Genomic DNA, 16401 nt, shown 5'->3' on the forward strand with positions numbered 1-16401 from the left:
CAGGTGGTGAATAGGAAGATTACATCCAGATGGGTGGGAGGAGTGCCCCTGGACTCTGAATAGGGCTGTGCTCCGCCACCACAATGCTGGCTCCACCTCCTGTGGAGCGTCTGATGTCTCTGCCCTGCACACTGAAAAAAAAAGTCGGAGTCAGAACACCAGAACCGGGCTGAGCTAGGCAAGGGCCCCCCAGGCCTGAAAGAACAAAAGAATTGTGATATAAGTATTGGGGCCCTGAGCCCAAGAAATCAGATCCTGCTGAAACAAGATGAACCTCTGCCCGACGAGAAGGAACTGGGAAAGCAGTAAGGAGGAGTACTGTCCCTGACCTGGGGGATTGGCCTGAAGTGGTTGCCTTGCTACTGAAGGAGAGGGAAAAGACTGGAAAAGACTTTTGCTCAACTTGTGCTTTAAAGATCTCCAAGGGCTTGTGGGTGAGCTTGCCCCCTGAACGAAGTCCCAGGACTAGTGGACTTCCACCGCCTTCAAAAGAGCTGCTGGAAAAAGCTGATTTCCCCGTAACGCTGGAACCGCGATCTGTGTGCGCCTCGAAGACTTGATCGCTGTGAAGCCCCGCGCCAGGTGTCCGCCCCGAACCGAGTGACTCCGCTCCCCCACGAGCCGTAGCTCGCACCGTAAGAAAAGGGCCCCCACCGCACACCGCTTCACCCTCTCCCTTCCAGCTGCACTGCTCGCTGTGCCCCTGCCGCTGGCATTGAAGTTACGAGTGCACCGCAGGGCTGAGTACGGCTCGGACGCTCGCAGCGTACTGTCTGCCCCGCACTGAACTGTCCGGGATTGAAAAGCGCCCAGCTCTTGAAGGTACCGTCCGCCTCACTCTACGTGGCCCACGCCCAACGCCTCGCATCCGCGACTGCACACGAGCCGGGCTTCACACCGTAAGGATCGACAACGCTGCTGCATCATCTCATGTTACCAAGCCTCGTCCGTGCTGGACTCACTGAAGCAAAGGTACTGTGTCCGCCTCAAACCCCCCATCCTAATACGCCCCGGACGGAAGCGTCCGCAGCCCGCATTAGACTCTTGTGTTCATTTCTCCGAACCAAGGGGCCGAGTTGCACAGAACTGAAAAGCTATGCATTTAAACAAGAACTCGGTATGCCAATAAGTATTGTGGATTATTGCTGAAGTTATTTGGTCTTGTGCTAAGCCTTTACATAAAAGATAATTATTTTTGATACAACTCTAGTGTGGTGTCCATTTGTGGTGTTGTCCCTGAGTTACTGTATGTGTTCATAAATGCTTAGCCTGTAATGCCTCTGAGATAAGCCTGGTCTGCTCGCGCCAAGCTAACTAGAGGGTGAGCAGGGGTTATTTTAAGAGGGTATTCCCCTTATCCTGACTAGAGGAGAGGGTCCCTGCTTATCACAAGTACCTACCTGTGCCAACCAGAGACCCCCAAATCTAACAGTTCCCAGCCACACAGTCATTCAAGATTCATGCACAAAGAGCACTGAATCTAGAGCAAATTTCACTCATCGCAACATATACTTACAATGCTCTTCTCCATGAATCAAACCACACACACAAGCTGTCTGCAACCTTGTGCACGTGCCTCTGTCAGTGTTGCTGTGCAGAGACCGAGCCGAGGAGCTACCTCGAACTCCACAACCCCACACACACATAAGTTCTCTTACAGTAGTCATACAGTGAAATGTGTATACACATGTGCTCACTCACATAGTGTTACACACACATACCCCACGACAACCATATTTTGTCCAGAAGGGAGGCTAATGGAACACTTAATTTTCTTAAAACAATTCCCAACTAAAACATTAACTACAATAAACAGAAGACAACATTCTCCTCTGCTATTTACCACTGTTTCATGCACGCAACAATCATTTTCAAATCTTGCCTTTTTATATATGCACAATGCACACTCAATCAGGTGGTACCTTAACCACTTCGATACTGATGACGAGCTCAGCTCGTCATAAGCTACGGCGCTCCTATGCTGATGACGAGCTGAGCTCGTCATGTAACGCGGTAATTTTAAAAATGCCGCACACAGCAGGAAAAGCCGCTGCAGCGATGCGGTTATGAAGCTGCCTGTAATTTGATGAACAGTGGGGTGATGGAAATATGTTTTTGAGCAGATTGCTTTCTGGCAGCTGGTGCAGGCATTTGAGTGATATTATCTTAGCATTGTATAATACCACACTAATTCTCATCTTCGTGAGGGAAAACAAAAATGATGCTACAGAGGTGTGCAGTAGTAGAAAAGTTACAATGGTCACAATAACCTCATGGGGCCCAGTCTTTCTTGTCAGAGCCCCTGACGATCATACTCAGTGGAAAGCTTAGCTCGAATTCCTAAAGCCAGAAAAGTAAACTCCTTAACATGAATAACAACAGACTTCCTTCCTAAATACACAGTGCCCCTATTATTGGGAGGTTGTTGTGGGGTCGCATCTACATAACCTAACCTTTGTCATCTTTATTTATAAGCTGTTCTAATAAAAGGTCTGCAGGTTTGGGCAATGTCAGTCAAGTGCCAGTGTGTCCTGAAGCCTGGCAGGCACGAGTGTCAAAGTAAGCCACACATCAGAACGAAAGCAAGAACTTAGAAGGGGTGTTAGAGAGAGCTACAAATCTAAATTAGTCACACTTTACTGGCAAGGCCACTCTGTGGTGAATATTCGTGGACCCCTTACATTCCATCCATACAGCGGGAGGATCAGGCAGGAGGAATGCAACCCTCATTCCAGTTGAAAAGTACACTTCTTCCAGAATCTGGACAGCCAGGAAGCTGAGGTTGGCAAACCGAGTGAAACGCAGCTTCCATGGCGAATTAGGGCACACCCTTTCATCATTCAAGCATTGTCATTTTGAAAACACTGTACAGTCAGGTGTTACACCAGGGCCATAATGTCTTTTGTTAAGGCCTGATCAGAAAAGCCAGTGAACAAGCTCACTATTCAAGATGCTCGCTGAATTCTTTGTGGATCGGGAGCCATACAGGGTAGGGAAAAGTTAGGGGATAATTTCAAGTTTGTCACCTCAATGGCCACTAATTTTAACCCTGGAAATTTCCAATACCGCACTCTGGTTTGAAACACCTCCTTTTTCGAGGTTTGCATCCCAGAATGAGGGATAGCATGCAGAGCTGCTTACATCGCAAGGGTAGAACCGCTGGATTTCCTTCATTTCGATTGGAATCGAAACAAACCTGTATGTTGCATTTCTATCGGTATATTGAGGGCTAACCTATTGGTAGGCTGACCAGGCTCCTCAGATTTACCAGGGCATTCCTGTTTTTTCACCAGCTGTCCCAGCAGATTTCAGCAATTTTGGCTGATGTCCTGGTTTTTAGAGGGCACTTTTTGAGTGTTCTAAAGCAGTGCTATTCAGCAGCTGTCATAAGTAAACAACTTATTTAACAGGTAGGATACAGGTTTTAGAAATTAAATTTTATTTATTTTCTTAGTGCCTATTCTGGGTTTCTATTTGGATAACATTACACAATAGGGTTGACCCAATGGTACTGGGACCTGGATATTCAATGTTGCATTTGTGGGGGTCCCAGTCAGCGTGATTTTCAAAAACAAACAAATTATTGGAACGCCATGTACATATGACTAATAACACAGTGATGTTATTTATTCACATCATCATTTGTATACATTTTATATATATACTTTATACAAGTTAACGTTGTGCTCAAAGTGAGGCAAAAAGAAAGGGGGGAGGGAAGTGGTAAGTGATTTGTGAGGATTGAGGTTGTGTAAAGTAGAATTAAAAGGTCAGATGTGGTCACAAAAAACATTTTTTGGTTGACATCACATGGGCATTTTATTATAGCCCCATACATCTCTAACAATTACGAAATCCTATTCCATACAATAAAACACAGTAGCAATGATCTGTTGTTTGTGGGTAGGTGTTGTAAAGATGGAAATTCGACGTTTCGACCCCTGGTCACTGTGGGGTCTTCATCAGGACTAGTGCGTGATGTGAGGGGTGGGGCACCTATAGTTAAAAAATATATATGAACTAACTAAAAAACACCTTTTTAATAAAAAGTAAAAACATAAATGGAATATTTACCAAAATGCCACCTTGAGTGAGTGGCAGCCTTCGCGGCTAGTGGTTAGGCCCGTGGGCTCCTTATACACAGAGAGCATGTAAAATCCTACAAATAGGCAAATACATAAGTGGGTCATAATTGGCACCTACCCACGAAGAAAACAGCTGAAATGACTTGCAAGTGTGCATGTTTACTTATAAACAAAACCCAGCCGGGTTAAAAACAGAATACAGAGGATTTTCTCAAATCTCCAGTCCCTGGAAGTGCAGGCATCCCTCCCCATGCCCTGGACAGACAACTCTCTTTCTATGCGGCTATGGCTAGCCGGCCCCGAATTACAGCTACACCGCAACCCCTCACTCAAGCGCCCCTGGCATAAACTGTATCATGACGGTGAAGAAGTGTGGCTCAATGGTTAGAGTAGAGCGGCAGACCCTGATGCAGAGGTCTGGCTCTTGGGCTCAATTTCCTCTGACCTGATAATTCTCGCCTTGGTGCCTATTCTAATCATGGGTCCCACTCTGCAACTCTGGGCAATAGCTTGCTTAATCTCCACAACGGCCACAACAGCGCTGGGATGCCTGGCTTCACCTTGGGGGTGCCCAGGAGTGGGCATTTCACAGAGAAAATCCAGGAAGGGTTCCACAGCGGTATGCGTACAGCGCCAAGATGCCTCAGGGCATAAGTGCGCTATACAAGTACGAATTCATTTCATTTCATTTCCTGCAGCCCTAAGCACTCAGCTCCCAGAAAGGTCAGCTAATATTGAAGAGGCCAATGTGCAAGTTCAGGGGTGGGTTACCCAAGCTCTGGACACCTGTATCCCGCTTAAATTCACTCATTCTAAAAGCGCATGGGCTAACATCAGGTTTAATGAGTCTCTGACCCTAGCCAAGAAGAACTGCAAGGTCTTAGAGCTAGTCTGGAGGCGATCCTATGACCCTTTGGCTAAAGCACAGTACAGAAGTGTGATTAAGGCTTACCACAAATTGGTCCACAAGACTAGGGAAGCACATTACACCAACCTGATCACCACAAGCAATAACCCCACTAAAACCATCTTCTCTCTTTTGAAGGATGTGGTAAAGCTCCCCTCTGCCGCAGACAGTACCATATCTTGTAGTCTGCAATGCAAAGTACTGGCCAATTTCTTTCTGGAGAAGGTGGAACGCATTTACAGTAGCTTCCATCCAGGTGATACCTCCCGTGGCACAGGGACGAACGTGTCTGCGGGCTCTGAGACCTACTCGCTCACCTCGCTCCCCTCTAGCTCCCATCAAGCTATGGAAGCACTGTTTATCACAGTAAAATCAGGATCACCAGATGACCCCATGAAACCCAACGCTTTCAGAAAATTCCAACAGTGTCTCCTGCCTGAATGCTTGGAGCTAATTAATCTATCCCTATCCTCAACAGTGGTCCCTAAGACCTGGAAGCACACCATGGTAGTTCCCCTACTCAAAAAATCATCACTAGACGTGTCCAAGCCAGAAAACTTCCGACCAATCACAGAATCACATGTTAATTCGATCTTAACTCATTACATGGAAGCAAACTCAATACTAGACATATCTCAAAATGGGTTCCTTCCTCGGCATAGTACCGAGTCCGCTTCACTGGCAGTCACAGAACAGCTACGTACCTCCTTGGATGCAGGTAGAACTACAGCATTAATTCTGCTGGATCTGAGTGTGGCCTTTGACACTGTCTCCCATAAGATCCTGCTCCAAAATATTGAGGATATTGGTGTCAAGGGCACCTGGTTCTCTTCCTTCCTAAACGGTCGGACCTTCCAAGTCACCGCCCCCCCTTTCCTCTCCTGCACTCACCCATTACGTTGTGGGTTGCCCCAAGGGTCAGCACTGAGCCCCACCATATTCAACGTCTATGTGAGACTGTTGGATCTGCTGGCCAAAGCCCGGGGCATCTCCCTGGTGTCATACGCAGATGACACTCAGCTGGTGATCACCTTCTTCAACAATCCCAGTCATGACATGGCAAAATTTAAACAGGATCTAACAGCCATCTTGGAATGGATGGCTGCTAACTATTTGCAGCTAACTTAAGCTAAATATGAGATAATTCTGGTAGGCAGGGATTCCCATCTCTGGGGCAATGAGTGGTGGCCTCCTGCTCTTGGAGTCCCCCCCATATCCAAACCTGTGGTGAAGAACCTAGGCATAATTATGGACATCGATTTCACCTTTGAAACCCACGCCAAATCAGTGGCAGAGAAATTTTTTGGACTGTTGCGTGGCCTAAAGCCAATACTAGGTAGCTCTCTGACTCTCAAACCAGACAGCTGATCATCCAATCATCAAACCTGGCCAGAATGGACTATTGTAACGTGCTACTTCTGGGAGCTAACAAATCTGTGATCAAAATGTTGCAGGGTGTTTAGAATGCTACTGCTCGCTCCATCGTCTCCCCTCCTAAACACTGTCATGTCGCCAAAGTTCTCTGCCCCTACCTTGGCTACCTCTAGAACAGAGTGTGCTTCAAAATGCTGTGTATCACCCATAAGATCCTTCTGGTCATTGGCCCAAGAACCTTGAGTGATCTATGTTCCTACTATGCACCCACACGCTGCGCTCGTCAGATTTGCTTCTGGCCATCATCCCCCAGATACAGAGGGCCAGAGCGGGTGGCCGATCCTTCAAGCTGTTGGCCCCCACATTTTGGAACTCCCTCCCTCTTCCACCCGCAGCTGATCACCTGACCTTCCGAAGGCAGATGAAGACCTAGCTTTTCTCCCACTATTAACCCCCTCTCTCTTGTCTCCTCACTCTGTGTTCAACCTTAGCGCTGGGACGCCCCGATGCTGGGGCAGCCATGCGTTTTACAAATACTTTAACATAACATATCATCCTGCCTCTCCACCTCAGACAATTTGCATCACTGACCCAAGTCAGGAAAAATGTAAAGACCTGGCTCTTTGACTGAACCCCAGTGCTCAGACGGATCAGCTGCCTCCTATCTCCCAGACCCCCAGCTTCTTGAGACCCCCCAGGTGAGTAGCTGCACCTTACAAACTCTGAGTAACATAACAGATTAGGTATTGTGTTTATAGCTCCTTTGATGGGACATCGTAGCACTAGTCTCCTGATAAAGTTGCATAAATACCAGTGTTTGAGCATAGTGCGTTGGAGCTAGAGGGAGGGTGGGGGGGGGCAAACAATGAGACAAAAATGCATGAAACAGGAAGGTGTAAGAGAACGATTGATTGGTGGGGGAATTGATGGATATGAGATAGAATGCAAGGTGGATGGATGGATGAATGATGGAGGTTATGAACTGCAAAGAGTGGATGGATGCAGAGAAGGATGAATGGATGAGGCGAAGGTTAGATAGAGGATGGATTTAAAAAAGAAGGAAGGTAAGGTGGATGGAAATATGGAAGAATTTAAGGATGGAGGGAGAAAGGAAAGAGAAACGATAAAAAAGAAAGGATGACAGGTTGGAAAAAGGAAAGAAAGAAATCTGAGCGAAAAAGGGAATAAAGACAAAGAAGGGTGAAGAGAACGAAGGCGATTTCAGAATTCCCCCAGGGAAGCCATTCCCTCAACGACTGACAGCTGGACTCGCTAGCCGCACTCACTCGTTCATTGCCGTGTGTGATATGCTTCAAAGGGGGGCTATTCTTGCACAACGAGAACACGTAACATTTGAGAGCGTTAATCCGTTAGTGTCGTATTCCATTCTCACCAAAAGCCACTCCCACTTGTAAGAAGCACTTTGCTGCGACCGACGGTACACCCGGGGCTTGGGCAGTAAGAATGGGGAGGAGGGGGCGGTGGTTGGAATAAGCTTCACCTTTCCTAAGACTCTCGCTGGCATATCTTGATAAATACATTGAGAAGGCGGACCCGAGGGATTCTGGCTCACCTGGCAGCGCACACAGGGTGCTTGCGGGGTGTCCCTCGGAGGTGGAGTCCTCGTTACCCACGCACTCCAGCTCCTCGACTTCAATGAGGGCGCCCTGCACGGGGAGCCCCGTGGCGGCGGAGGGACAGCCACTCATCCTTGCGGCCGATGTCAGACGGACCGCTGTCCTTGTCCGGTTACAGAATCTGCATTTGAGACGAGAATATGCGCTCCTTTGACCGGCTGAAACGCGGACTCGTTCTGCCAGAGCCCTGTGGCTGGGATCCTATTCCGGGGACAAGTGGCCATCGGTGAAAATGTCCCCGGTGAAGGTGAGCGACGGGACTCCCCCTGATCCCGAAATCCGGAGATCTCTGGGGTGAGGATAACAATTGTTGAATTCCCCACCAAGGCGCCGTCCGCCCTAAACCAGAAATCTGTGCCACCGCCATCCTCGGTTTTTAAGGAACAGGGCAGTGGTCGAAGTGGAGAAAAATAGGGGAACTGTGGGCGGAGAATCAGAGGGCGGGAATAAACGAAGTTTGGATCAGTGGGCGGAGTCAAAGGTGTGGCTAGAAATAGCAAAACATATCAATTTTTAGTATGTTTGGCATTTCACTGACCAGTTGTAGCTTAGAACGTTATTTAATTCAAACAATGGATAAACCTGTTTATTTGAGGTTTATTATATAAGTTGTTTACATTTAATACATTTACAATCTGGGACATGTTTCCAATCACAGAATGTTTCAAATACGCTTATAAGTGGAATCATAAGCCATTTGTGTCCGAGCCTTGTAGTTTCTTTCTTCGGCACTTCTCCTCCCTTTTTCTAACCATTTCTGAACATAAAATTCAGGTTTAAATTCTATGACAGGAGGCCACACAATTTTTCTGAACATTACAGAAGACAGACTTTATTGATTCTCTGTTGCGCAGCGGTGTGAGCACCTCATTCATTATACTAAAGCCCCATTCACATTTAGCAGTGGGATACAAAAGGTGTCTATAATGTGCATTAATGGTTTCAGGTTCCAGGGATGCAATTTTTATTTTGTCTGTACTCTCTGAAACTAAGGATGTACTGCCTAGTATCAAATACATGCAACCTGGTACAAAGGTTTTGTAATTCTCCCTCACCATATAAGATGTCTACTGGATCTCGCCAATAAACTGGTTGTAGGAGTTTAATTCTATGTACCAACTCTTTGTATTCCATTTCGTCATTGTTTGTGGTTGTGCATCTAGAAACATTTGCTGCATTAGTCATTGTCATCCTTTTTTGCTGGTTATGTGCTAAGCTCCTAAAGAACTGTGCCCTAGTGATGCTAACACAGCCTTTGTTCTGTTGCAGTTCTACACCAGCAAACTGCATCCGTTCAGCAGCATTTAATGCAATTGTAGCAAAGGGCCCAGGTGAATAAGCGATTGATTCAAGCACTAAAATCTGCATCTCTATTGAACGATCCGCCTCATATATGGTCATATCATGCCACAGCAGCCTTCTTGATAGGTCACCCAGCTGGAACTTTGCGTTGTACATGTACCACGTTGCAAGGTGCAAGCATGGGGGCATGGCTTCCGCGCTGACCGGGATGGCGGCGTAGCTCCGAGCCTCCGGCGTCGACCTCCGCTCTCTTTGCCAATTCAGAGGTTTTCTTCAGCTCTCGGACTGCCTGCGGACCAGTTTTCACCGCCGGAATGTGAGGCGAGCCTAGCGCCGTCACTGTTTCAACCCCAGCAGCCATCCAGCAAGATTTATTTGCCGCGGCGCGATTCTCCTGACTGCGGCCGCCATTTTGTGCGCTTAATGCGCGATCTCGCCTCAGCATGCCGCCGATGTTCGTAAGTGTCCGAGTGCCTGCACATAGTTTGTCCCTTATGTTTTTCTTTTCTTGCTGAGCCAGCGCTCCTCCTCAACTCTTATTTGCATTGCCTCCTGCTTACTCCTCGATGTCTAACTTGTTCTGGAATTTTTTCAGCCGCCATTTTGTGCACTCTGTGATGTTATGCATTTTCCTTCAACGACTCGCCTGCACTTCTTCCATTGTCTGCTTATGCGTTGCACCTCCTAACCACGCTGTTTTTGTCGTGACTCATATGGAGCTATGCTGCCAGCGCTTAAACCACATTAAATGATTTTTGAAGGGTCTTATCGTCACTGTGGCAAGTTTCACCTCACCTACCATTGCACATAGCTCTCCAGCGCTCTGTGGCACGATCAGAGAACTGCAGTTTTTCTTTTTGTATGCCTCACTGCCCTGATTTGTATGCTGTGGTGTTGCCCATGCGTTTGCTCCTCCAACTCAACTACGTTTCCATACAGTGTAGCGGTGCTTTCCTCTTCATTGCTTCTTCGCAGGAAGGTTTCCTTTTGAATTTGAGTGTCATTTTTCAGGATTTTTCACTCTTGGCAATCTTCACAGTTTCTATTGAGACTCTTACATGGGAAAGCTTCGCAACTTAAAGCTTTCCTCCGCCTCCAAGGTCCCTGTCTGTTCTGACTCAGATTCGCCCACCCAAGATATGGAGGAACGTGCTTCTTTAAAGCCTGCTACAATGCCTGGGGCTATTCCTAAATCTCATAACGGTGGTAAAGCTCCTTCAACGCAGGTCTCCTCAAAAGTCTCAAAAATGATCCCCCTTCTCCAGAGGCTACTTCATCCTCCTCTTCCTCTTCCATCGATCTTATTCTAGAGGAACTACGAGCTCTTAAGCCATTTATGGACACCACTACTAAGACTCTTCAAGCCATGCAGCATAAATGGTCCTCTCTAGACTCACGTGTCCTCATCCTAGAACAATCTGCGGACTCTCTCCACTCTTCTTGTTCTCAACTTTCATCCATGGCAGCCGAGATATCTCTGCTAAAGAAACAGACAGAGGACTTGGAAAATAGAAATCGCAGGAACAACCTTCGCTTGTACGGACTTCCTGAACTTACAGAGGGATCTAACCCTACCCTTTTCTTTCAGTATTTTCTTGCAAAGATCCTGGATGCACCTGCCTTGACGTCGGTCAACATACAAAGAGCTCATCGCCTTGGTCCCAAAGTTTCTAATAAACCTAGAGGAGTCATTATGTTGTTTCTTCAATACACTGATCTTCTGCAGGTTCTTCCAGCCGCCAAACTCAAAAAGCAAATTACTTGGGAAGGCCATTGTCTTTTTCTCTCACAAGATGTGTCCAAGGCCACGGCGGATCGACGAAAGAAATTTCTGGACATGCGTCTTCAATTAAGAGCCCTAAATGCTAGATATGGCCTCCTTCACCCTTGTCTTTAAAAGGTTACTTACAAAGACAGAACCACCACCTATGATGATCCAGCAGTCCTGCAATCCTTTCTTCGACAACATGGAGCTGACGCTATGGAACTATCTGGACATACCAGATTTGAATTGAGCTACAGGCACCATAGTTTGTTGATATTGTTCTCTCTTTTTGGTTATGTTTCATTGTTGTTACTCATCCATTTAAAAAAAAATCCTCCCTATGTTTAGGTTCGGTATCTTCCTCTTGTTGTTCGCCTCCTGATAACCCTCCTTTTTCTCTTGTCTCCATACAGATGTATCCTCCCTCCCTGCCACCTTGATTATCCTCTTGTTTCCATCTCATTGCCATGTGGAGTTCTTGTGCTGGAGGTCGCTGCCCGCTCTTGCTGTTTGCGTCGTCGTCTTGCGGCGCCATCACCCCCGTTTCGTTTGTTTCTTCGTAAGTACGTCTTTCAGTCGCCTGCTTGTAGACATGTACTGTCTTCTTGTTCTTTATCTGTTTCCTATCCTTTCTTCTCTTTTGTCTTCCTTTTCACATTTCTCATTCATTCTGCATTATTCCTTTTCTTCCCTTTCATTACTTATGTATTTTCCTCATTCTTATTTTCATATTTATTTGCATTTGATGAGCATGTTGTTGCTAGTTGTTTTCTTTGACTGTTCCATTCCTTGTTACGTCATGGAACATTAAGGGATTAAATAATCCCATCAAAAGGCAAAGGGTGTTGTCACACCTAGCCCATCAGGAAGGGACAAGGGGAACCCATTAAATCGCTCGGGACCATTGGTAGCAAGTATTTTTTCAAAACAACAAGTGGTCCTGAGCATACGAGAAATAGGAAGAACGATGGATATATATAGATCACAGTGGAGCTCTATATAGTTCAAGATTCCTTGACCAGCCGGACAAGGAATATTTATTGGTTCAATAGATTTGTAATCTCAAAAATACAAACAAATAACCCAAGAAATAAGGGTTAAATTGGGGCACAGTCCTGTGCCTTACAAGGAGGAAAAGGTGGGAAAGTAAAGGTAAGTGAAGAAAATTTATCAGGCAAACAGTGTGAGCTTGCAGGTCACTGGTTTAAGTTATACATTTAGCAGTGTATCCTGGAGTCATTCATACAACCAATAGTATCCGGGAAGTACATGTATGAACTACTCTAAGGTCGACGTTTCGATCCCCAGCTCAGGTATCATGGGATCATCATCAGGACAAGTAAAATAATGTTGCCTGAACACAGTTATATAACACACCTGTTTTTGAGAAAAAATAGAGAAAATAGAAAAGGAGAAAGCAAAAGATATATGCACAGTCGTTATTTATGCAGTCAGGGCTCACATTGCAACTACAGACTTTGCATTCGGAAACGCAGTGGTAGGTGTTGCCGTGAGGCGTGACTATTCCGTGCCAAGACTTTGAAGCTCATGCAGTATAAATATGGTTTGTGAAAGGTCAACCTTTTTGGTGTCGGGGTACTGACTGGACTTGTGAGTGAAGGTGATTTTTGGATCTGTAGGTAAGCCGTGTAAGTGAGGCTTGTGTTGGTAAAAACTGGTGTGTTTGGTGGGGTGGCAGGGGGGGAAAGGAATCATGCTTATCGGCAGGGACCTACCGAGCGGTTGGCTTGAGATGGAGTTGGCTTCAGATGAGAGAGTTCTAATGGGGTCAACCACGTTTATTCTGTTGGAAATAAATGGTATTAGGAAAAGGCAGCAGCCAGAGAGGATTGGCAGAATATCATTTGGGCCATTATTTACCTTAATGGGTAAAACGTTCGATAGGATGTGGTTATGAAGTCTGTATGGGAGCTTGAATTGATGAAGCCCAATCTGGAATAGACATTGAAATTACTGATTGCGCTCTGTTTACGTGCTATTAGTGTTGTCAGGGTGGGGAGCTGCAAGAATTACCTTTAGGGGTTTCACGGTGAGGTAACACCGGTATAACTGGTCTTGTGATTGATAACTCTGGAACATCTGGTCCTATGGCAATATTTTTACTATAGAGTAAACAAAATCTAAATTCATTATAGTGTTCTACTGCGTTCAGGGAATATAGGATATTGTGCTCAAAAGGTTACCATAGTCTTTTGGTGGCTGCAGAGGATTTGCAGAAGTCTGTTTCAGAAAAAATGAGAATGCAGCGTGGTATGATAGTTTCTTTAGGGAACCTCGGTTGGGAAAAGAAAGAATACGAGAATTAATAAATGAATGGACTCAGGGTAGGGTGAGGTGAGGTGGCCGGGGGCTCGCCGCCCTATTGTGCTATATTACCGATTGCCTCCTGGGCTGGATCGCCGTCCTCCAGCGTCTTCAGTTAGCGCTGAGTCAGGAAGTGCGGCCAGACGATTGGCTGGTCCGCTGTGGGCAAAGTAAAAAAGAAAGCGCCTGTGATTTCGGCGTTTTCGGGGAGTATTTGCATTCGCGATTATATGCGTGGCTTCAAGGAGCTTACCGGTGGTGGAGAGCGATTCTCCGAGGCGTCGGTTACTCGAGCTGCTCACAGTGGAACGCTACTGTGAACTGTGAGCAGTCACTGGTTATTGGATGTGACGGGAGTCACGTGGTTGGGGAGGGAAAGTGCTCGCGCGCTATGATTGGTGCCGCGAGTCATGTGACGGGGGAGCCTGGAACCCAGGCCCGCTTCCCGGTGGAAAACGGGCAGACATTTTAGGCTGGGATGAGGCTCATAGGGAGCTGGATTGGTCAATGAATTTCGGGGCAATTACGTGGACCTGGTGGCGGTGAGGGATGTGCAATTAATTTAATATAAGTGCCATAAAAAAGTGCTCAATTTGTGAACATCAATATTCGATCAACATTTTTTCAGGAAAAAGTAATTAATAAAAACATCGAGTTTCAGCATTGCACGAAAAAAGTTATACTTTGCCTAATATATACAACAAATTGTCTTTTCAGAATGACCGAAGTTCAGGGCCAAAGTCACGTGCTTTTCGGAATGACAGTGGTTCAGAGACAAAGTTAGTGCTTGAGGGCAGTTTACAGCAAAGTTGTCCAGTCCTCACTTCTATTTAACCCTGTGTGGATGGTATCAAATTGAATAATTGTCTTGAGCTCCTCGCGGTTGAGGAGTTGGGCCAGGTTGCCCCCTCTTTGAGGGAGTTTCACTGTCTTCAATACTGTCCACTTGATGTCATCCACTGTGTGTTGCAATTCGGAGTAGTGTTCAACTAGCGGTGCGTTTGGGGTCCCACAGCGTATCCGGCTCCTGTGCTGGCCAATGCGAGTTTTTATTTTCTGAGTTGTCTGGCCATTTTTGGGCAAGGACACAGGATGGCATAAATTACATTATGACTGTTGCAATTGGTAAAGCTTTTCATTGTCAATGTCACATTGTTGTGGCTGAAATTTCTTGCCTCAATAGTGAATTCACACATCGTGCAGCAGCCACACTTAACGTGCCCAAGGATAGGAGGAAGACCCCAGTTAGCTTCAATTGTGGTAGGTGGGGTAGAGGCTGGAAGTGCTGCTCTTATCAGATGGTCTCTCAGATTTTTGCTTTTCTTAAAAGCAAATAGAGGCCTCTCTAAATGAATTGGGCCTGCATTTAAAGTGGGCCAATGCTTAAGAATAGATTGCCGGATTTTGTTGGAAACAGGAGAGAAGGTGGTTACGCACGCTATCCGTTCAGTTTTGTCCCTTATTTTTGGTGTCAAGAGGGCTTCTCGGGGGCAATACCAGGCCCTTTTGGTGGCTATTTTGATCAATCTCTTGGGATAGCCACGTGCCTTCAATTTGCTTGACAGCACGTTGGCTTCCCTGAAATAATCTTCTTTAGCTGAGCAATTTCTTCTGATTCGCAGGAACTGGGAGTACGGTAGGGAGTCTTTTAATGCCCTGGGATGGTTGCTGTGGTAACTCAGAAGTGTGTTTCGTTCCGTGGGTTTACGGAAGAGACGTGTCAATAATTCATTGTCGTGATGGAAGATAGTGAGATCTAAAAAGGCTATCTGGTTTTTATCATGAGTCAGAGTGAAATTCAAACCGGCACAGTTGTTGTTTAGCCAGTGGTTAAAGGAATGCAATGAGGGTATGTCATGGTTCCATATGAGGAAAATGTCGTCTATATAACGGCGCCATAGACAAATCCCTGTATAAAATGGATTGCTCTCTGTCAGGATGTTACCAGTCTCCAAGGCGTTCATGAATAGAATTGCCAGATTGGGGGCAAAAATAGCCCCCATGGAAGTCCCCTTTACCTGTTGATAGTAAGTGTTGTCAAACATAAAATAATTTCTGGTAAGACAAAGTTCGAGAAGCTGTAAAATGAAGATCGAAGGTACCCTGTGGGGACGTGGACGTGAGTCTAAGGTTTTTTGGATGACCAGTAGAGCCGCTGTTTGTGGTATGTTTGTGTAAAGCGACTCCACGTCCATTGTGCAAAGGGTATGGATGGTTGGATCAAAAGGATGATGTTCCACTAAGTTGATCATCTGCATACTGTCCCTTGATCTATATATATCCATCGTTCTTCCTATTTCTCGTATGCTCAGGACCACTTGTTGTTTTGAAAAAATACTTGCTACCCATGGTCCCGAGCGATTTAATGGGTTCCCCTTGTCCCTTCCTGATGAATTAAGCGCAATCGCATGATTGCAGGGGTTTCTTGAAACCTTAACCCTCGTTACTACGAGGGTGGGCACCCTGGTGTCATTTCACTACTATTTTAACCCTCTATTTCCTCTAATCTATATCCTCCTACTCTGAAAAAGTTATGTCAGCACATGCTCCTTTGTATACTGCAGAATATCTCAAACAACTTTGTTCGGGCCCTTCCTTACTTTCGGATACCCCTGATGTACCAACGACCACCAACTCTTCTTTACCTGAGCAATTAGAAAAACTAAAAAAGAAGCAAGTACGATTACAACTTATGGTTCTTATGTTGACAGACTATCTCAAAGCAGATGTAATCCCATTAGGTTTACAAGTCCGTAATATCCAGGGGACCTTCACAGACAACCCCAAATACATCTCTAACTTTAGCTACATAGGAACCACATGTTCCAGACACTGGTTAGCGTTAGGAATTGATATAGCCTCAGAAACTCTCAAAACACTAGAAACCGAAATTAGTGATTTATTGAAACAAATTAATGACTCTGACCCCACCGCAGACTGCAAAAAACTGCTAGAGCAGGTAGAAAAAACGGTGGCAGAATTTCACCGTATTGAGCAGAATAAAAA

General features: G+C 45.9%; 1 protein-coding gene across 1 annotated transcript in view; it reads right to left on the bottom strand.

Annotated features, from left to right (window-relative positions):
- The window catches only part of LOC147665679 (C-type lectin domain family 2 member E-like), a 152088-nt gene extending 144013 nt beyond the window's left edge, over positions 1–8075 (bottom strand). The window contains exon 1 of the mRNA XM_086949601.1: positions 7940–8075. Within this exon, the coding sequence (XP_086805727.1) occupies positions 7940–8075 (136 nt within the window). The remainder of the gene's footprint in view (positions 1–7939) is intronic.
- Between the last annotated feature and the right edge of the window lie 8326 nt (positions 8076–16401).

The sequence above is a fragment of the Lissotriton vulgaris genome, unplaced genomic scaffold (assembly GCF_964263255.1).
Source record: "Lissotriton vulgaris unplaced genomic scaffold, aLisVul1.2 SCAFFOLD_1119, whole genome shotgun sequence".
In the NCBI taxonomy this organism is placed as follows: domain Eukaryota; kingdom Metazoa; phylum Chordata; class Amphibia; order Caudata; family Salamandridae; genus Lissotriton; species Lissotriton vulgaris.